Source organism: Eubalaena glacialis, chromosome 10, assembly GCF_028564815.1.
Source record: "Eubalaena glacialis isolate mEubGla1 chromosome 10, mEubGla1.1.hap2.+ XY, whole genome shotgun sequence".
Taxonomy (NCBI): domain Eukaryota; kingdom Metazoa; phylum Chordata; class Mammalia; order Artiodactyla; family Balaenidae; genus Eubalaena; species Eubalaena glacialis.
In genome coordinates, this window is record NC_083725.1 from 8,840,562 (window position 1) to 8,862,964 (window position 22,403).

The window sequence follows — 22,403 nt, forward strand, 5'->3', positions numbered from 1 at the left end:
CGCCCAACAACCCGCCCTCAGGCTAGACTGACCAATGGTCCCGTGGGTTCCCTAAGGGAAGGTGTGATTGACAAAGGGGTGGGGCAAGCGTGAGGAGCCAGGACTGCCTCTATCCAATAGAACATGAGGCCGGTCCCAGGACCAACAGGCACTGACCAATCGGAGGGCGTAACGGAGGGCGACGTGCCCACCCACCACGCTCCGCGTTGCCTGGAGCCGCGACGGTTGTAAGCAAATGAGGGGGAATTTGGGCGTTGAAAGAGCGGCGCTGATTAGCGAATCCGGAATTGCCTGGATGAAAGCCCACTTGTGATTCGCCTTGAGTAGACTAAATCCCTTGTGGGCTGAAACAGGCCGGACTGAGAGGTGTGAGTAGGGGACCCGGGAGATGGGGAGCCAGGTGGGGGGGGGCGGGGAGGTGAGATGAGTGGGGGTGGCCGCGGAGAGGAGAGAATGGCAGGGGTTGGGGCTGAGGAGGCTAGAGGAAGGCGTGGGCGGATGGCGGTGCAGGGACCTCTCAGGCTACCCTCACCGCCGATCTGGACCCAAGGCCTGGCGGCCGATAATTGCTGAATTGGGGGCGGAAAAGGCAGGAATGCTTTATTTCTCATGCTCTTAAGAAAGTGACATGTCAGTGCCCGATTCGAAATACCTTGTGACCGAAACCTTAATCTCTCTCCCAACTACTGGTAGGTAGCGGGCGAAAATTCTGAAGATGAGACCTGGGGGCACTGTTTTCCTGTCGCCAGTTTGAATCTGCGACAGGGCGGGGGAAATTAGACAAATACCTTCTCCCAGTTAAGGGAGGACAGAGTTGGGTTTTGGGGAGGGCTCCTTCTTATGAGAGAGAAAACCTAAAACGTTATCTCCATTCAGGAAGATGTAAGAAGTTTGCAGTGCTTCCTCAGTCATGCCCTATTCTTAATTTATAATTTAACTAAAGTCAGTTTGATCACTAGGAGTATAAGAAGGTTAACTCCAAATCTCAAGCTTTTAAACACTTTCCCCCAAAATATTAAAGGCCCAGAACTGGTCCTGAACAGTTGGTCTACACAACGTTATTGTCCATTATTTGCCTCTGCTCTGGCTGAGGCCAGTCTCCACATTAGTCCCCAGATACTCAGTGGCCAATCTTGTCTCACCCTCTTTGTTCAAACTATTTTCTCTCCGTGGATCCCCTTCCATTTCTGTTTCACCTTTCCCATTCCTACCCATATGCCAAGGCCCAGCATTAGTTCTAGCTGTACCATGAAGACCCACAGTAACTCCAGCCAAAGCAATATTTCCCCCAAATAATACAAGTGAAGAAGTGCTCTGAAGACGACGGTGCTCCTGCAGATATGTAGTAGTATTATTATCTTTGGGGGAAATTAAATATAAATTAAGTTTGGCACATTGTCATATCTTTGTTTAGTGTTTCCTAATTGTTCCATGTGCTGTTGATGTCAACAAACCACAGGCTATTAAGGCAAGAGTGACATCGCATTTCTTTTGTATCCTCAAAGTCCCTACCAGTGCTTAAATCAGATGGAGAAAGACAAATATCGTATGATTTCACTCATACGTGGAATAAACAAACAAAAATGAACAAACCAAACCAAACAAAAAGAAGACATAGATCCAGAGAACAGAGTAGTGATTATCAGAGGGGGAGGCGGGGAGGGTGCAAAATGGGTAAAGGGGATCAAATGTAGGGTGACAGATGGAAACTAAATTTTTGGTGGTGAGCACACAGTAGGGCATATAGAAGTGGAAATATAATGTTGTACACATGAAACATATAATGTTATAAACCAGTGTTACCGCAATAAAAAATAAATCTTTAAGAAAGAAAAAAGAAAACAGTGGGTTACAGGAGTGAACTGCCCTTCTGGAGGATTCTTCTTCATTTTCCTTTATAGCTGTTCCAAACCTTCAAAGATAATTGGGCGGGGGGATAACTTTCACACTTTTTTTCTACTTTAAACACTTCAATATGGTTTGAATTTTAAAATACTAGGATAATGCCTCTACCTTTATAATGAAATAAAATGCAAGTCTGGGAAAAATCAGTTGTCACGCTACCAAAATGCCATCGGTGTGGCATCATCTGTTAACGCGCTGACAGAAAAGGGGGATCAGTGTATCCAGATTACACCCTTCCACCCTTTTTCCTGCGTGCTTCTGTGATTTGAAAGTGCGTAGCGACTGTCGTCCGTTAACCACACCACTCGGGCCCCCAGCAGGCAGCCCTCCAGTGCCGGCTTCTGCACTGGGGTCAGTACCTCCTAATTCCTGCAGATTCTAAGCAGGGCTCATTCTCTTTCCTTCCTCGCTCCCCAGAGACAAACGCTCTTCTGAAATTGCTTTCCATCATTTATGCCCATGTTTTTATGTTTACTGTATATGTGTAGCTCATAAACTATATGTATATTACTATTTAGGTATTTTTTAAATTTTAAAGATACAAGTAGCATAGTACTGTGGGCTTCATTTTGCAACTTGCTTTTAGGCTCAATATTGTTTTTGAGATACATTCATATCAATAAGGCCAGCTCAAGTTCATTCATTTTAAGTGTTCATTCTGAGTATATAATACCCATTCCCTTACTGATGGACATTTAGATTTTTTCAGATGTTTTGCTATTATGAACACCCTTCTACATGTCTCTTTATGCCAGAGTTTATCTAGGACCATGGTTCTTTAAGGGGATGGTAATGCCCCTTTGGTCATTTTGGAATTCGTGAGGGCACCTATGGTTATTATTGTGATTTTGGAGACACTACCAGGGTTTACAAAGCAGGTCTGGCGACGCTAGGAGTCCTGCAATACACTGGACAGCCCCTCATAGTAAAGAATCGTCCTTCCTCCTGCACAACTTTTGAGTGTCTCATAGGATACTCATTTATAATATGAGCCTAGAACCTAACTCCATTTTTTGTATAAACATAATGTATTTTTTGGCACAGTTTAATACAGTAAAATTTCCAGGAATACAACTCTAATGTAAATCAAGGGGAAAGTATACTTATTTGTGGTTTGGAACTTTTTAACAAGAGTTGTTCATCACTCTAGAAAACCCCGTACCTGAAGGCAGCCCAGCTCGTGGTATTTGAGTTGCCGTATAACACACCTGCATCAGCCAGCATTTGTAGCTTTTGCGTTCATGGTGATTCTAAGTTTAGGTGCGAGCATCTGAGTGCGTTACTTCCTTATGTATTCTAGTGTAGTCAGCCTGAACATTTGTATATTTAAACATATGCTGTTTTATTATGAATTACTTTCCATTTAAAATTGGCTTCTGCGTATGATATAAAGTAGAGATCTGGTTTTATTCTTTTCTGATTGGATAATCACTTGTCCCAACACTATCTATGAAATCCTCTACCCACTGACTATAAAGCCAACTCTGTCTTGTGCAAAGTTCTCATAAATGCATGGATCTGCTTCTGGGTTCTCTGTTTTATTCCACTGGCTCACGTGTCTTTATGCCACTATCACACTGTTTTAATTACCTTGGTTTTATAATGTGTCTTGCGGCAGTTGGTAACACGAAAGGCAAGTTTCCATCCTGTTCTCAAAATTGTTTTCGCTATTCTTGGGCTTTTGCTTTTCCATATGAATTTAGGATCAGTTTTCAAGTTCCACAAAAAATTACTTTGAGATTTTGGTTAGAATTGCATTGAACTGATAGATTAAGGAAAATTGAGATATTTCAATATTAAACCATCCCATCCATTCAGGAACATGGGTTATTTCTCTATTCAGGCCTTTTAAAAATATGTATCTTCAAATAAAGTTTTATAATTTTTGCTATAAAAATCTTCACATCTTTTGTTGGATTTATTCCTACTTATACATGTATACTTATTCATACACACATCTTTTTATTGCAAAAGTTTCAAATATATTCAGAAGTACAGAAAATAGTATAGCAAACATTCATGTATTCACCACCCAGCTTCAACAGTTAACTCGTGACCAGCCTTGTTTCATATTAGCCCCCGTCTTCTCCTCTCCCCTGAATAATTATAAAGTTCCCAGACATCGTTTTCTCTTATCTCTGGTGTGCGTGTGTGTGTGTACCTGTATATCAGAAGTAATCTTTTAGCAATATAACCACACCATCACATTTTTTAAAATTAATTAATTAATTAATTTATTTATTTTTGGCTGCGTTGGGTCTTCGTTGCTGTGCGTGGGCTTTCTCCAGTTGCAGCGAGTGGAGGCTACTCCTCGTTGCGGTGCATGGACTTCTCATTGCGGTGGCCTCTCTTGTTGCGGAGCATGAGCTCTAGGCGCACTGGCTTCAGTAGTTGCGGCAGGCGGGCCTCAGCAGTTGCAGCACGCAGGCTCAGTAGTTGTGGCTCACAGGCTCTAGAGCGCAAACTCAGTAGTTATGGTGCATGGGCTTAGTTGCTCCATGGCACATGGGATTTTCCCGGACCAGGGTTCGAACCCGTGTCCCCTGCATTGGCAGGCGGATTCCCAACCACTGCACCACCAGGGAAGTCCCCACGTTTTTTAAAAAACAATATTTTTTATTTAAAAAATAAACAGCAATTCCTTAATATCATCAAGTATCCAGATACTGTTCAGATTTCCTCAGTCATCTCGTAAAAGGTTTTGTATAGTTGGTTTGTTTGAATCAGGACCCAAACAAGGCCCATATATTGCATTTGTCTAGTATGTCTCTTCAGACTTTCTTTGAAGTAAACTTTTTTGGAAAAAAAAAAAAGGTATAACACACATACCAAAAAATATGCACATCAGAAGTGTACAGCTAGATACAATTTAACACAATTAACAAAGCCGTGTAACCAACACCCAGTTGAAGAAACAAAATTTCATAAGCACCCCAGAACCCCCTTCAGGCACCCTCCAGTCACTACTTTCTACAAGGTAACCACACTCCTGACTTCTAACCCCAAAATTAGTTTGACCTGTTTTTAAACATTATATATGTGGAATTATACAGTATGAACTCTTTTGCCTTTAGCTTTTTACACTCAATATTTGCGAAACTCTCCCACATTGCTGGGTATAGTTGTAGTTTGTTCATTTTTGCTGCTTTCTACTATTCCATTGTATGAATGAAGAGATTGTATGTATAATACCATACTTTATCTATTCGACTGATGGATATTTAGGTTGTTTCAGTTTTTAACTATTTCAAATAGGGCTGCAGTGAACTTTTGTACATGTCTTTTAGTGAACTTATGTGTATGTGTCTGTTGGGGACACACCCAGGAAGAGAAGGGCTGGGTTCACGTATATTCAGCTTTATTAGATATTACCAAAGAGTCTCCAAAGCGGTAGTAACAACTTAGACTCTCACCAGCAGGATATGAGGGTTCCAGTTACTCCACATCTTTGTCAACATTTGGTGTTGTCTGTCATTTTCATTTTAGCCGTTCTGGTAGGTGTCTAGAGGTACTGCATTTTGGTTTTCATTTGCAATTTCCTGATGACTAATGAAGTTGGGCACCTTTTCACATATTTGTTGGCCATTTGTGTATCCTCTTTGTCAAGTGTTTATTCTTAGCTGCTTGGTCTATCAGTTTCTGAGAGAGGTATATTAAAATCTTGCACGAAATTTGTGGGCTTTTCCGTTTATTGCGGTGATTCAGTTTTGGCTTTATATGTTTTGAGGCTTTGTTTTAGGTTCATGTGTTTTGAGTTGTATTTTTTTGTTAGATTATTCCTTTTGTGACTGTCGTTATTAATATTTTTCAAAGCTTTACATTCTGTTTTGCTTGATACTGATATTGCTTTACCAGACTGTATTTTGTTTTGTTTTGCTTGTTTTTTTCTTTTTTTTGGTAATTGTGGTAAAAAACACATATATAAAATTTACTACCTTAACCATTTTTGAGTGTTCAGCAGTGTTAAGTATATTCACATCATTGTGTAACAGATCTCTAGAACTTTTTCATCTTGCACAACTGAAACTCTGTATCCATTGTACAATTCTGCTTTTCCCCTCTTTTTGTTTTGGTAGTATTTGCTTTGTATGTCTTTTTCACTCTTTTTATTTTCAGCCTCTCTCTCATTATGCTTTCTGCGCAGCTTTTATAAAGAGCTGTTCGAAAAAAAATCTAATATAAGAATCTCTTTTAATAGTCAAGTGTAATCTGCTTACATTTACTATGATTACTGTTATATTTGGGCTTATTTTTACAGTCTTATTTTGTATTTTCCTTTGTTTCTTTCCACTCCTGCCTTCTGCTTTCTTCCTTTATTTTTCTCACTCTACTAGTATAGAAGTTATTCATCCTATTTATGTTATCTGGTGTTTACCTATGTGTGTTTTTAACATGCATATTTAGCTTAACAAAGCCTATAGGTAAAATCATTAATTCTCACCTCTTCAGAGCAAAATAATAACTATGGAATGATTTAACTTTGAGCTGTCCTTTCTCTCACCTTCCACTTGTCGACAAATATTTTAGTTCTTCCTTGTTTTTAACTCATCAAGAAATTAGTCCTTATCATTAAAGAAGTCTTTACTGTCAGTATTTACTAATATTTTTCTCACCATTCCTCCTTACATCTCACACCTTCTTTCTTAGTTCATTTTCCTTCTTGGTGAAGTATATCTATGAGGGGTGAACTCCATTCCAGTCTTTGTATGTCTGAAAACCTCTATTTTACACTCACTCCAGTGGGAACCTTGCATGCTGACCTCCCTCCAGAGAGGTTTCCATTTGTCTCTGCTGGGATCCTATGGGCTTCTCACTGTTAGTGTAGCTTTCATGTTACTCTTACTACTTGGGATTCCCACACCTCAGTGGTAGTGTGATCCGAACCCCTCTCCCACATGTGATGAAGGATTGGGATGCAGATTTCTCTTGGGTTGTTCTTTTTTCACCCATGGGCTCAGGTACTTGGCCTGCTTTCTTCCAACCACGTCAGCATCAAATTTTTTAGTCCCTGTTTCAAAGACAGCTGAGCCCTTACAGAGCCCATTTTTATACCTTGTTCTCAGTTCTAGTTCTCTGTATCATGGGTCTGAGACCTCACCTGTCAAGGAGAGGACCACTCCTAAGGTTTGCACCTGGTTCCAGGACCCCTGCAGGTCTTTGGGCTCAGCTCCTGCTTACTATCCAGGCTTTGAGTTACATTTTTGTTTATAGCACTTAAGGATTTCCCTTTATTGCTTTCAAGCTGCGCTGTGTATTAAATTCTTTTCGTTCTATTTTATTAAGCCTTTCTATGTGTTTGCTGTTGTGTGGGGTAATTCCCGTGTCAGCTCTGTCCAGCGTATTGACCAGAAGCCAGAGTCATCTTTCTCTAAAATTAGATACGATCCTATCACTCCTTCACTGGACTTTTGTGGGCTTGTTAGCACTGCTTCATGTATTCATCCAACAAATATCTATTACTTATAACCTCTGTAGAAAAGAACCGGCAAGACTGTAGTGAGCAAGATACAAAGTCTCTGCCCTCCTGGAGTTTACTATTCTAGCTGGAGAGACAGAAAGTAAACCTGTGAACAATAAATCAGAATGTGAACTACAGTTTGTGAGGTGCGCTCTGAAGGAACTAGAGTGAATGTGGGTTTCTTTAGCTGGGACAGTCAGGGAAGACCTCTCTGAGGAGGCTGCGTTTAAAGCTGGGTCAGAAGGATGAGGAGAAGCCAGCCCTGCAAATGGTAGACGGCTTCTTTGGGGTCAGGGGTTCATTCCAGGCAGTGGAAACAGCAGGCACAAGGACCCAGAGGTGGGAAAACCCTTGGCATATTGAGTTACTGAGGACACCCGACATCCCTGTGCTCTAATGAGGGGGGAATGGGCAAGGGGGCCACGCCCACCTGCTGCCAGGCCTCTCTGCCCACCTCTCCCTTACTCTGTCCTCTGGCCATGGTTCTCTCCCAAATGGGCCCATGCAAAGTCACCTCCTTTGTAAAGCCCTTCTCACATCTCAATTCCCATTGCACTTTGTTTTTCCTACTGATCAGAATGGAGAGTTGTCTGCATAGCAGTGTTCTCCAATAGGTCTTAAGCTTCTGTCAGAAGAAATGTCTTATTTACCTTGTGATCCCCAGCTTGTAGCAATGCTCTACAAGGTAGGTGCAAAATAAATGTTGACTGGGACTTCCCTGGCAGTCCAGTGGTTAACACCCCGTGCTTCCAATGCAGGGGGCGCGGGTTCGATCCCTGGTTGGGGAACTGAGATCCCACATGCCTCTCCATGTGGCCAAAAAAATTAATAAATAAATAAATGTTGAGTGAATATATGTGGGGTTTTGTTGATTAGCAGTTCATGCTTAGGACTTACTTTCCAATATCTTTATGACAGAAATTCTCATAGGTAATCATTTTTGTGGTATTTAAGCCATTAGGGTAAAGAAAACCATCAGCCTGAGGAGGAAATTGTGTGCTTAAGGCTTGCCTCTGATACTGAAAGGGAAAATCAGGGGAGGTACTATATGGTGTTACCCTGGAGTGGGTTGAACGGTGGCCCCAAGAAAGATATGTCCACATCTTAACCCCTGGAACCTGTGAGTGTGACAGGTTTATTTGGAAAATGGGTCTTTGCAGATGCAATTAAGTTAAGGATCTTGAGATGAGATCATGATGGATCATCTGGGTGGAACTAAATCCAATGACAAGTGTCCCCATAAGAGATGGGACAGGAAGAAGACAGAGACACAGGGGAGGCCATGTGAAGACGGAGGCAAAGATTGCAGTGATGCAGCCACAAGCCAAGGAACACCCGGGGCCACCAGGAGCTGGAAGAGGCAGGAAGAATTCTCTCTTAGAGCCTTTGGAAAAAAGTGTGACCTGGCTGACACGTTAGTTTCAGAGTTCTGGCCCCCAGGACTGTGAACGTATAGCTGTCTGTTGCTGTGAGCCACCGGGCTTGTTAATACTATCCCGTCACCTTATACCGCAGATACGTCTTCTGCGACGTGGACATAATCCCTACCTCAGAAGCTTATTGCCGTGATTGAACGAGCTATATTTGTAAGGTACTTAGCACAAGTGAACGTTCGGAAACAGGGATGGCTCCTCTTCTTCTCCAAGGATTAGGCGTTTCTGTCTTGTGATTGCCTGCGGAGTCACAGCTCCCACCACAGACTTAACCCGAGAACTTCGACTTCTCGTGGGCCCTGGAGCTCTCGGGTCCTGGTACCTTTTACAGCCCTCGGTTAGGGTTTTGTATCGAGGGAGAATCCAGCTCGTGGGTTGTGGGAAGACAAACTCAGATTCCGAGTTTGAAGTGACCCACATGGAGCAGAAGGGAGTTTCTCAGTCCTCACCGAAAAAGACAGGTTTGGGCTCTGAATTTTTAATTCCTATTAAGGGACTCGACATTCCCAAAGACCTGTACTGACGAATCCTCCTACCACAGCAATCATCAAAAATTCCCCAGAATGAATTGGGACTTTCTGTGTTTGTCTGACCGCCCACCAGGAAACCCAGGAGTGCACGGAAGCCTGGCGGTACCCACAGCACCAGGGACGGACGGCTCATCGGGCCGGGGGGCCCAGGCCTGCAGCTCTCCGCTGCCTCCCCTGCATGGCTGGCACCGTGCTGGGCGTGGGGGCTGGCGTGTTCATCCTCGCCCTGCTCTGGGTGTCAGTGCTGCTGCTGTGTCTGCTGCTGTCCAGAGCCTCAGGTATAGCTAGGTAAGGCCTTCTCTCCAGCCAGGAGTCCCAGGTAAAAGCGATTAGAAGTGCAATCGCTGTCGCTCGTGAAACGTTTAGAATTCAGAAGCTCATTGTTGTAACTACTGGCAGTTTGAATGAGTTGCATTTTCACTTATGATGCTTATGATGATAAGCACTAACTGTGTTATTTATGCTCGGAAGCAGAGGTGGGAGGAGAAGGGGAGTGGTGTTTGTCAGCTCTCAGTGTTGAGGAGATGGGGACGCAGGGGGTGAAAAGAGAATCCGCTTTCGGTGCCTGCTGAGTTTCTTGGGGTTGTATGTGTGCGTGTTTCTTAATTGTTGAGATTTACAGCAGGTACTGGGTCCAGCCCCTAAGGCTCCAGACCTGGGTCCTGGGACGCTGAAGAGTCATAGGTGACTTGGGCTGGCATTGACTTAAGAAAGAATCAGGCCATAAACTGACTCTAAGGTCACCATAGAGTCACACTCCCTGGCCAGACAGTGTAGGTACAAATCAGCAAGTTACATCATTTACTAAAGTTTCCTGGTTTAAAACACAGCACTGGGGGGCGGGGCTGCTTCGCTTTTTCCTGATCATGACCGCACAGAGGCAAAGGTAAAAACTACCAATTCCCATTCTTAGGAATTTGGAGTTCCCAGGAATAAACAGAAACGCATCCCGCTGGTACCTGTCTGGGAAGAAGGGTTTTGGGATGAAGGGGAAAACATTTCTAAATTCCCTGGGCGGTGTGGGCAGCACACTGGGCCCTGTTAATGGTCTGAAACACGATATCCGCCCAGGGAAGAGCCAGTCCCGGCCTAGCTGATTAGAAGGGAGACTGAACAGTGCTTTTAACCCTCTGTCTTTCACTCCCAGGTTCTCCGTCATTTTCGTGTTCCTCGGTGCTGTGATCATCACGGCAGTTCTGTTGCTGTTCCCCCGAGCCAGTGAATTCCCCGCCCCTGAGGCCGAGATGAAGGTAAAACCATGGGTTTTGTTTTGCATCCTGAGTTGTGTCTCTTCTTTCTCTTGCTCTGGACCTCCATCCTGCCCCACATGGTCCCTGATGCCAGGAGGGCCGAAGTGTGTTAGAAAAATTGTAAAGTTGAAACCAGGATGGGGGGAGCTCAGAGGGAGTTTTAACCCCCTTCCCCCTCCCCCAGGAAGAGACAATTCTTCTGATGCCCCCTTGCGACACCCCCGGGCAGCTATTCGCCTAATCTGTTCTCGTCTCCAGTTTGCATCAAGTGGAACGAGCAGTGAGCCCAGAAGCCACCTTGTGGTGTGAGGGCCGGAGCCGAGCAGACAGGCGGGAAGAGCCTGCCCTGAGTAGGAGGCTCCCACTCCTGGTGGCCTTGGCTCAGAAACTCGCATCCCGGGCAGCACTGAGGCAGTTCTCTCAGGTGCTGAACGACATGCTTTTTCACCTCCGTGTGTTTGCACTTCTCCACTTGTGGCATGGAGGGAGTACTTTCCGTAGAGAAGAGCACTGAGGAAGGCGGAGCGCTTCTCTGGAAAGCGGAAGTTGTAGAGATTGGTGCGTTTAATACTAACAGCCTTTGGGGAAGCCCCTTTGGTCCTCGTTTCTAGAAACACATCTCCCAGCACCTACCTGTCTACATGGATTTTTATCATCTCTCCTAGACCCCACCCATTCTGGTTCATTCCTGACTGGGGCTCTGGCTTTACCATACAGAGCTGGTCTCAGATCCCTACGATCTTTGTTTTTTTTTTAAATTTATTTTATTTATTTATTTTTGGCTGTGTTGGGTCTTCGTTTCTGTGCGAGGGCTTTCTCTAGTTGCGGCAAGTGGGGGCCACTCTTCATCGCAGTGCGCGGGCCTCTCATTATCGCGGCCTCTCTTGTTGCGGAGCACAGGCTCCAGACGCGCAAGCTCAGTAATTGTGGCTCACGGGCCTAGTTGCTCCGCGGCATGTGGGATCTTCCCAGACCAGGACTCGAACCCGTGTCCCCTGCATCGGCAGGCAGATTCTCAACCACTGCGCCACCAGGGAAGCCCCGATCCCTACGATATTGATCACAGTATTGACTTCCTGTGTCCCATTACTTTTTCGAGCAGCTTCTTTCCTCTGTTTTAATTTTTAAGCTGTCACGGTGATAACAGCTAACGTTTTTTAAGGCATCACTGTGTGCCAGGTCCTGTGCTAAGCCTGTTATTTACAAGCTCTCATGTAAACCTCAGGACAACCCTAAGTGGTACGACACAGGTGCTGTCAGTGTCCCCAGTTCATAGGTAAGGATGCCGAGGCTGGAAGGGGTTAGGGTAACTTGCCCAAGGTCATACATGTATAGGAAGAGGCAGAGCAAGGCTTCAAGCTGAGGTCTGTCTTCAAAACCTTCATTGTTGGGGACTCCACAGAATATCGGGGGCCTTCGCAGCAAGTGCAGAGGCGACTATTTTGACACTAGACACTAGACTACACAAAATGATATAACTCCTGAACTAAAATCGGCACACATTTCCAGTTCTATCTAGGACTGACCATGGCAAAAGGGAGGAAATTCGTTCTGAAAATTCCAAGGGAAATAATACTTACCACACAAAACTGAGGAATTATTTTCATACATGCCAGGTTTTTTTGGGTCAACATTTGAAAACCACTCTGACTGTGTCAGGACTGTGTGTGTGAGCTGGGGCGCAGACTCCCACCCTGGTTTTCCTGTCTAAAATGGGGAGAGCGATGAAGGCTGCGTATTTCTGGATTGCTGCAGATGTGAACATTGGAAGAAGGGCACAGAGCAAACACTGTTTTGAAATCAATCCCTCTTTCCTCTGTCATATGAGTTTCAGACCCAGGAGAGCAGAATGGGCTTTGAGCAAAATATGTTTGTCAGCATGGCCAGCAGGATCTCATTTTCAGGTTTTGAGCACCAGCCCCTGCAGCAGCTTGGCTCAATACTGTATCAATAATACATGGCCTGGGCCTTCCTCACCCAAGGCCTGCTAATTGGCTAATTAAAAAGTGAACCGCGTCGAACCAGCAAACATGCAGCTTGCAAGAGACTTGTTCAGTCCTGGAGCCAAGGTCAAAGTTATGTTAAAGCTCTTTCATCAAGCTGACCTTTGTTGTAAGTTGGCTGTTAGGGTAATCTCTGGAGCAGCCCTTTCCTTCTTGGTGTCTTTGGAACTCAGTGATCACAGCAGAGCTCGGACTTGACAGGTGCTTTGTGTATCGCCACTGTATTAGTTACCTACTGCTGCTGTAACAAATTACCACGAAATTAGTGGCTTACAACACAAATTTACTATCTTATATAGTTCCATAGGTTAGAAGCCCCACATCAGCCTCACTGGGCTAAAATCAAGGGGTTGGCAGGGCTGTCTTCCTTTCTGGAGGTTCTGCGGAAGGATGTTTCCGTGCCCTTTCCTGCTTCTGGAGGACACCCTCGGCTTGCAGTCCCCTTGCTCCAACTTTAGGGCCAGCAAAGTAACGTGTCTCTGACCCTGCCTCCATCCTCACATCTTTCTCTCTGACCCTCTCTCCTGCATCCCTCTACCACTTCTAAGGACCCTTGTGATTACATTGGGCCACCTGTATTGGACAGTTCAGGCCAATCTCCCTATTTTAAGGTCAGCTGATTAGCAACCTTAATTCCATCTACAATCTTAATTCTCCTTTGTCATGTAATTTAACGTATTCAGACTTTCTGGAGGTGAGGATGTGTACATGTTAGGGCCGTTATTCTGTCAGCCACAGTCGCCCTTCAGGTATTTTGGGTTCTCTTCAGGTACTGGGTTCTGAAAGCTTCCGGAAGCTGTGGAGTCCCCAGTCACTTGGTTCATGCCGCTGCTCTCTTAAGTCTGTAGATTAAACTGCTTTTTCCTGCCCAGACTTAAGCAGCACCATTTGGATCTGCGGAAAACAGAGCTCTGGCTGTGAACAGTAGACAAGCAGGTAGGGCCAATACCAATCATAGGTTTCTGTCAGCAAAGACCAACAGCTTCGGGGCCTCAAGTACGACTGGTTGCCAAGCAGCCAACTGTACGAATTGGGGCAAGTTATCTCTCCTCTTCGTGTTTCAGTATCTCAGGAAAATGGCTATTACCCCCAACCCTTGGAATGCTGGGTTACGAATGTTAGGGTTCAGAACTCTTCTGATGAAAGTTTTAGAGTCACCTTTTCATTTTGAAAATGACATCTCCTGAGTTGGCAATGGGTTGATGATGGGAGGGCTTGGGTCCTGGGTGTGTGGGGTTTATTATACTATCGTATCTTTATGTATGTTTAAAATTCTCCATGAGGAAAAGTTGACAGCCACCAAATGAGCCTTCCAGAGACCAAGCAAGCAAACTTCTCATTAACTCTTTCAGAGTTAATTAACTCTTTCAGAGAACTGATTTCAGAACAGAGAGGGGCTCGTCCAGGGTCTTCAGAGTGTTTGTGAACCTCCTACATGGAGCCATTTGTTCCCTGGACTTCATTAAGCCTCTCTTTATCTTGTATTTCTGGCTCAGCACGTTGAGAAAAAGGTTCTTTCTTATCCATTTGCAGGGTAGACTCAGGGCAGGATGTTACTGGAAGTTACGAATATGGACAGACTCTGGGCCCATTCATCAGAGATTACAGATGAGCACAGCCAGGGTGCGGAAGTGACAGTAATTTCGCTTTTGATGTTTCCTTCTCCAGATTGTAGATGCCTTTTTCATTGGCCGCTATGTCCTGCTGGCTTTCCTCACTCTGGTCTTCCTTGGGAGCCTTTTCTTGGTTCTAATCCATCACATCCTGGAGCCAATCTGTGCCAAACCACTGCGGTCCTACTGAGCCATCTTCAGGAAAACCAAGACCCTGTTCTTTCCCTCGCTTTGATGTCACTGATGAGCAGAAAGGTATTGTTTGGAGTCTTGTTCTGACAACCTTCCTGCCTTAAGATCAGAGGATCATCTCTTCATCACTAAGACAAATCCCTTGAGTCCTGGCTTCCAGAAACAGGGTTGCAAAATTGCCCCTGGGGAGAGATTCTCACCAGCTTAAGAGGGATATTGCCGTCTTCTTAGCACCTGTACCTCAGATTTTCCATCTCTTTTGAAAAGGAAATAGCAACAGGGATCTGCTTAGAGTAGGTTTTCAATGAAGACTTCAGTAAATGAATTTTGGGAAAAGGGGCACTTTGGCTTCTGCTGTCCAATAGACGGAAGAACTTGGTCCTTTTTGATACTATGAAAAATTGTTAGTTACAAGGTCAAGATCATTTGGGAAAGAAAGACAATCAAAGTTCAAAAGGTTATTTCAGTGTGATGACCTGGAGACATATCCAGGTGCCGGTTACGGAGCACTCCGCGTATCCTGACACCAGGCTCCACAAAGGCCATGGTGTCACTTCTCGCTGCTCCAAGAAAGCAAGCAACAGCAGCCAAAGGACTGGCTTTCACCTCGAACTCCTGGCCACAGCCTTCTAAATCTAGCATTTCTATATTTCAGGTTTACTCGGGGATTAGAGGCAGGTATGGAAACGTCAGTTGTGTGGCCTGCTGCTCTGTCTCTCTGGATTCTTTTTCTTCCAGGATTCGGCAGCCTTTGTTCCCTTATTTGGCTACCATAAGAGTCCATTTGGGGTTACTGTCATCTCTTTCATCTTCGTAGCTCTTTCTCCAAAGCTGGTGAGGAATGTATATGCCCAGGCTTACGTATAACTTTATATCTAAGTGAAGTGAAATTTGTTATTAACTAGAGGGGCTGAAGTGAAATTTGTTATTAACTAGAGGGGCTCTAGGCTGGCTCCATTTTGGAAGCCTCATCCTGGCTCCCTAGAGCTATTTGAAGAAGGACTTTCTGGCTTAAAATTAAGAACCAGAAAACAAGTTGGAAAAAGAACTTTGATTGAGTACATGCTATTTGCCAGTAGTACACTAATCTTTTTTTTTTTTTTTACACAGATGTAAATGACAGGCTTGTGTGTTAAGGGCAAAAATATGCTTCGTACAAAGGGTATTTTAGCTCAGCCTGCCTTCTGTAGATCCTGTAACTACCAGCAGTGGTGACATAAATGACGGGTCACTTTCTACCTTCATATGCCAAGCAGTCATGTCCAACCCTGAAAACAACCCTCACAGGGTTGGGATAAGAAGTAGAAGTCTGGGAGGGCACAAAATGAATTTCACTGAGTTCTACATGGGGGACCCCGATAATCAATGGCTAATATGGCACCCCTTGTGCTCACGGCCTTCCTGGGGACAGGGCTTAGAGGGCATCCCTTAAATACAAACAAATCATCTCAGGGTCCCATTCTTCCTTCTTTGATCAATGGCCTTAGCGCAGGTGGTGCCACCCAGAGGGGATCCTGCGGCAAAGAGACTGTGGTGATCCCACTGTCTGGAAGCGGGGGAGGGAGAGTGAATCAGGGCTTCTATATAAGAAGACAGGTTATTTCACAGCCTCTTAAAATTGCATCCTGACGAAAAACGCATCAGCAGGACGCCACAACGTTCACAGCGGAGACGTTTGTCTGATCCACTAGGTGGCGCTGTCTCAAGCCGGCAGAACACACTAGGTAATTTTTTTGACAAGTTCCTTTTATTTCTCACTGGTAAAACAGAAGTAAAGCTAACATTCTTTCCTGATGCATGGTATCGGATATTTAATCTAAGAATTCATCCGAGTTATTTTACGCTGTTCAGTTGCTAGGGAATGCACTGCCATTCATGCGTGCTGCACACAGCAGGTGTCGGCACTCACTCAGCATTGACTGTGCTGCCACTGGGTGTGAAGCACGGTCCTGGTGGAGTAAATCCATCCAAGAATGAGGCTCTGAGGCATCCAGGCTGTCTTCCTCACTCCATCCTGGGATGAAGGCATCCAAATCATTTTTAAATGTTTTTATTCTAACATAAAGTAATCCGTTTCTTGATCTGTTCTCTAAGACATAAACTTTTCTGTCAGCTCTATCCTGTTGCTGCTGCAGTTGAAGGGTTTTGTTTTGCTTTGATTTTTATTCATGTGTAAAGAAACCTGCTGCAATTATTTCACAGATGAGAGACAGGCAGAGAGATACAGGGGTTTAAAAAGTTGCCCAGCTTGTTAGTAGTGAGGCTCACACTTGACATCGGGATCCTGACATTTCATTTCTCAGATGGTTTAAGGATCCATTTTGGCTTTCAAACAACTACTTATTTTTACATTGGCTAACACTATTTCTTAGCTATTTGTACCCACCGTTCCCCTGACCCATATCCAAAAGTAAACGTTTCATTAAAGAATTCCTAATTAACATTTATAGTACAAATAAAAAAACATTTTATCATGACTTCTTGGCATAAAGCTTCAAGTATTTGGCTCTTATTACATAGGAGCAAATTTCCAGACACGGGAATGGGAACCGCATGGAAATGAATCCGGAGAAGTGCTGATTCTCCTCACAGGAGCATAAAAACTCAGGATTGGAAGGGATGCTGTAGTCCATAGAGTTCAATCTTTCATCTCTATTTCCAACGCAGTACTTCGGAATATTCTGTTCTTCACTTGCTGAAATCACAATTTTTATTGTATTGAGCAAACACGTACGAGGCACTTTTCTAAGTGCCTTCTTAAGTGTTAACTTATGTAATCCTTATAGCAACCCTGTGAAATAAGTGCTCTTAATACCCCCATTTCACAGACGGGGAACAGGCACAGCGGGGTGAAATGGTTTGCTTGAGGTCACTCAGCTAGGGGTTAAACAGGACTCAGGACCTGAACTCAGGCAGTCTCAGTTCTTCTCTTCCTTACATCGTGTTCCTCCATAAGATGAAAACAAAGTAAAAGGAGGGACCAAGGAATACCAAGGAGAAGCAGTTGAGTCTAGAGGAAAATCCAGCATCTTAGGAATTGGCCAGGAATCCAGGGCAATACAGTTAGAAGCCACGTGGACCTCAGGGACAGCCTCACTGATCACCTCTGATTTGGGGGGGTGGGGATCTCTGTGCTATGAGACTTTGCTTAGAGATACCGAGGGAGCGGCTTGTGGACTGAGTATCAAGGATATACGCCGCAAGCTCTCTCTTCAGCACCATCTGCCCAGAAAGTTTGGTACTTGGCTTGGTTTTCAGAGGTGCCAGTGGAAGAATCAGAGCCACGAGCCAAGAATATGTGTTTGTTTCTCGATCTCTGTCTCTAGCAGACCACATTGGTTGCTGTTTACTCAAGGAAAAAAAAAATATTCCCCAGTCCCCCCACTCCCAGCCCACTCGACACACACCGTCCTGCCTCAGTTTCCTGGGACCTAAGAAATGACAGCAAGGATCAAAGCTGGGGCCCAGCACCACAGACGGAATGAGAAAGTTCATTTTTCTGGTTTTCCTCACACACATTGGATATTGTAAAGGGTGTACATTTAGCCCAGGTCCTGCCTTCAGGGAACTCGGGGTAGTTACACATGTGGCATTTATATGGTATCCAAATGCTCCATGGCCATCCTCTCCACTTTTTTTTTTTTAATCTTTGCGGATTTCTTTGGTCTTGCTGTCTTCATATTGATGTTGGCCCCATTTTACACTGGGAACATGTAATAGTTTCCTATTGCTGCTATAACAAATTACCACAAACTTAGCAGTTTAGAAGAATACCAATTTATTATCTTATAGTTCTGGAGGTCAGAAATCTAAAATGGGTTTCACGAGGCTAATATCAAGGTTTTGGAGGCTCTAGGGGAGAATCCTGTTTCCTTGCCTTTTCCAGCCTCTGGAGGCTGCCCATATTCTTTGGCCCTGCATCCATCTTCAAAGCCAGCATCTTCTGACAGTCCAGTGGTTAGGACTCGCCGCTTTCACTGAACCTGAGGACACAGGTTCGGTCCCTGGTCGGGGAACTAAGATCCTGGCACGTCACTCGGTGGCAGCCAAAAATTTTAAATTTAAAAATTAAAAAAAAAATTTTTAAGCCAGCATCTTCTAATCTGACACCTGACACTCTTGCCTCCCCCTCTGATTTGTAAGGAGCCATTGTGATTACATTGGGCCCACCCCTGACAATCCAAAATAGTCTCCCCATCTCGTGGTCATTAACCATGTCTGCCAAGTCTCATTTGCCATGTAAGATAGCATTCACCGGTCCTGGGAGTTAGGCTGTGGACCCCTCTGGAGGAGGGGGCATTATTCTGCCTACCCCAGCATATCCGGCCCCTCTTCCGCCTCTAAGGACTGCCTCCTTCTACCTTCCCTCTTCCATCCTCTCCGTACCCCACGCCTTCACGCTTGAGACCTGCCCCATTAGCTCCAGTGCCACTCTTCAGTTCTCAGGGTGCCCACCCAACACCCATGATGTGTTGATAACTTGCCCCGACTTCACTCACAGTGGCCGCCTCCGAGTGCTAAGATCCACCAAGAGCCGCTTTCCTTTTCTTGGCTTCTCCCCACCCCCTCACTAGCCCAGCCTCCCAATGGATCTCTAAAGGAGACATGCAAAGAGTTATTGCTTTTTAATTACAAGTGCTATTGTAACATCTATAAGGAAGAACACTTTAAGCTTAATTGAGACCAAATGTGAAGTTAAATTAAATGAATAACTAATTAACGTAATGCTCATGCATTAGCCCCGAGTGAGTGCCGAGGCCCAGAGAGGGGGCAGGTCCTGGGCCTCCAGGGACAGTCAGTGCCCAGAGCTGCGGGGATGGGGTGCGGGGCAAGGATCCTGGGCCTGGGACCCAGGTGTGCAAGGACGGATCTCAGGGCCCAGGGCCCCGGACTCCTACCTACACCTCAGCCTTCATTTCTGGGGCCGGCCCCGAGCTCCCACACGCCCTGTGCATCTCCCTAGCGCCACACTGAGCCGCCGGCACCAGAGAATGTCTGTTCATTTTCCAGTCCCTGGGCCTAACACATTTAGGGGCTTGGTACGCGTCCATTTTCACTTCCTTCCTGTTCATTCTTCCTTCTGGATGGTCACATCTGTTCCTCCATTGCCACTGGGATTGCCCTCCTGCCAGCCCTGTCCCTGCAGGGCTGGACGAGTGGATGGCGAAGTCTTTCAACTTGAGTCACCCACCCTGGTGTTTTTTCTCGCATTGTTTAAACGTTTCCCTGTTCCTGTCTTATCCCCTAACTAAACAAGCCCCTGAGGGCAGGGCGTGCATTGACACTGACTTGTCTCCCTGATTCATCCTCTGAGGGAGGTAACGTTATTACTGTTTTCTAATGAGGAAAAGGCTCGAAGCCATCAGTGGTGAGGCTGGGGAAGAGACCTCCAGAGTGAGCGCCCAGGGAGGGACAACACCCTGCCAACACTGCCCCAGAAGCGGGTGGGCGAGGGAGCCTGTCTCCCTGCAGGGAGCAGAAAAGGAGCCCCGGCACGGGCTCTATCATGGGATGATGGCGCCATCTAGTGGCTTCCCTGAGTGCTGCTGGCAGGTAAACCTGATCTTTTTGTTTTGTTTCGTTTTGTTTATTTATTTTAGGCTGCGTTGGGTCTTTGTTGCCGCGCGCAGGCTTTCTCTAGTTGCGATGAGCGGGGGCTACTCTTCATTGCAGTGCGTGGGCTCTCTTGTTGCGGAGCATGGGCTCTAGGCGCGTGGGCTTCAGTAGTTGTGGCTCGCAGGCTCTAGAGCGCAGGCTCAGTAGTTGTGGCGCACGGGCTTAGTTGCTCCATGGCATGTGGGATCGTCCCAGACCAGGGCTCGAACCCATATCCCCTGCATTGGCAAGCGGATTCTTAACCACTGCGCCACCAGGGAAGCCCCAGGTAAACCTGATCTGGAGAGACGCATTCTTGAACCTGAGCTGCAGCTCCGCCCTGGGGGCCTGAGGACTTTAAAGCCAGAGCGGGTCTCGGGCACTTTGAGACTTGCTATTTGTCACCACTGGCGTGTGTATAACCTGTCTCAGCGTGGAGGGATTTGTATCCGGCCCATGAACTGCCCACAGGCTCGCCCGCGGGTCCTCAGTGTCCTCACGACTGCCTCCTCTGGGCACGCCAGTGGTCAGCACCCCAGCACACCACCCTGTGGCCCTGGGATGCTGCCCCAGCGGCCCACGTGAGCCCTGACAGGACGAGCACAGGCACAGCTGGCGACATCTGTATCGGGGCTAATGGGCAGCTTCAGAGGGCAGACAGAAATGCCAAGCGCTGGCCTGGCAGGTCCAAGGGTTTGGGGCGGCCAGAACACCCGGGAGAGGAGGCCAGCTGCAGGGAGCCGCGAGCTGCACACGTAACAGCTGCCTGAACGAAGCCGGCAGCACCCCCCCTCCTTGCTAGTCACGTCACCCCGGTGCCTGTGCTTTGGGTGTCAGTCCTTTTTCTGTGTCCACTACCTACTCCGTTCCCAAAGCAGAGCTGGCAAACAGTGAGCACTCGGCAGCCACTGGCATTTCATTAGCAAAATATTTAATAACATAACTGGTACTTTGGTCATGCCCTCCGCCCCACCCTTCCCCTACAGCACTGCCCTGACAAGCCATCTTCCCTGGGAACACAGAGGGCTGGGATGAGAGCAGGCAAGGGGCCCTCACAGTCGGGAGTGACGCCTCCCCTGTCTCTCCCTAGGCCTGCCCTGGAGGATACGGCAATAATGCTTTAATCAAAATGGGTCAGGAGTTAGAAACAGGATCAAATGGAGGGTAGATGGAGGAGTGCCAATGTGGGGAAACACATGGAGAAAACTGGCTTGTGGACAAAGGGACAAAGAGAGGCCGGGTGGCTCTGAAATAGCCACTTCTAGGTACAGGCTGATTACAGAGGTTCACGTTTAACGTGAGGAGAGACACGCTTTTTCCAGGTCTTGGCCCTGCTGAACCTCTGCCTTCTGTCTTGGAATCTGACAAGCAAGAGTCTGAGCATATCCCTTCTTGTACCAAAATGCAGACACCACTTAGCCCTGATCCCTTCCGCTGGCGGCCTCCAGAGCTCAGGCCTTCATCGCTGGCAGCGTAACTGACGCCTTCGGGGCCCTCACAGTTCCTCCTCTCCTTCCGCTCCCCTACCCAGGACTGTATACTGTGTGGTAAATCACTTCTCTGTCATCAAGGGCTTTGTAGTTAATAGATACTGTTTAATAATCTTTAGGACCAGGCAGCCTCTATGCTCTGTTAGTCCCCAAACAATGATGAAAACCTCCCCTGACGTATTCCCGGCAGCCACGAGACTAGTTACCCATTCATAAATCTTAAGAATGCATGTCCTGTTTCCAAGTACCCGCCCCCCTGCCCCAGGTTGACTAGAAAATTGTCCTGATGGCCCCTTGGTGGTGTGGAGCGCTCCCAGACCGCCGTGCACCTGACCCCAATCCCGACCCCACCCTGTAAGTGACCCTGTACTAAACTGGTCCACGGAGCTGCCTCCTCAATGTTTGGTCTCAAGGTGCCTTAGTTCAGTGGGCGCTTTGCGTCCCCTCCGTCCTCCCACAAGGCCCTTGAGTCTTCCGTGGCCTCAAGCTTGGTGGTCCCCTGCTGGTGGAGAGTCTCCTAGCCCGTGGAAGCCTCGTGGGCTGGGCTGGCTGGTGTTGGGTCCAGAGGCTTTGCCTCAGCCATCTGGGGGGGTGCACTGTGGGACCCGGCGAGGGCCCTCCAAGTTTCTGCTGCGATCGGGTCCTCACATTTCTCTATACCTGCGCGAGGAGCAGAGAGGCAATGGAAGAGAAAGTGAGACAGGGGTTAGCAAGCTCCTGCCCCAACGGTGGGGACGGGGAAGGCAGGTCCCGAGGGTCCCTTAATAATTGCCTTTCATCCCGTTCACTATAATTAGGGCTCCCTGTCACCTCTTCAGCAAGCAGGGAACACCAAGCCAGAATAATGTGAAAAACGTTACAGTGTCTGTACCGCGTTTGACCACTCTGCAAAGCAGTACCACATACCCAGCTTGTCGCAGCCTGAGATCAGCCC

The 22,403-nt window shown here is 46.5% G+C and overlaps 1 protein-coding gene across 2 annotated transcripts; it reads left to right on the plus strand.

Moving 5' to 3' along the window:
• Nucleotides 1–246: 246 nt before the first annotated feature.
• Nucleotides 247–16,976, plus strand: TMEM218 (transmembrane protein 218). 2 transcript variants are annotated; one of them, XM_061203231.1, is made up of 4 exons: nucleotides 247–368; nucleotides 9,400–9,614; nucleotides 10,474–10,576; nucleotides 14,248–16,976. In XM_061203231.1, the coding sequence occupies exons 2-4, from the start codon at nucleotides 9,505–9,507 to the stop codon at nucleotides 14,380–14,382; spliced, it is 348 nt and encodes a 115-aa protein (XP_061059214.1). In that variant the 5' UTR covers nucleotides 247–368; nucleotides 9,400–9,504; the 3' UTR covers nucleotides 14,383–16,976. The 2 variants fall into 2 exon arrangements, with proteins under 2 accessions (XP_061059214.1, XP_061059215.1); XM_061203232.1 differs by lacking the exon at nucleotides 247–368 and adding an exon at nucleotides 8,904–8,954.
• The last annotated feature ends 5,427 nt before the right edge of the window (nucleotides 16,977–22,403 follow it).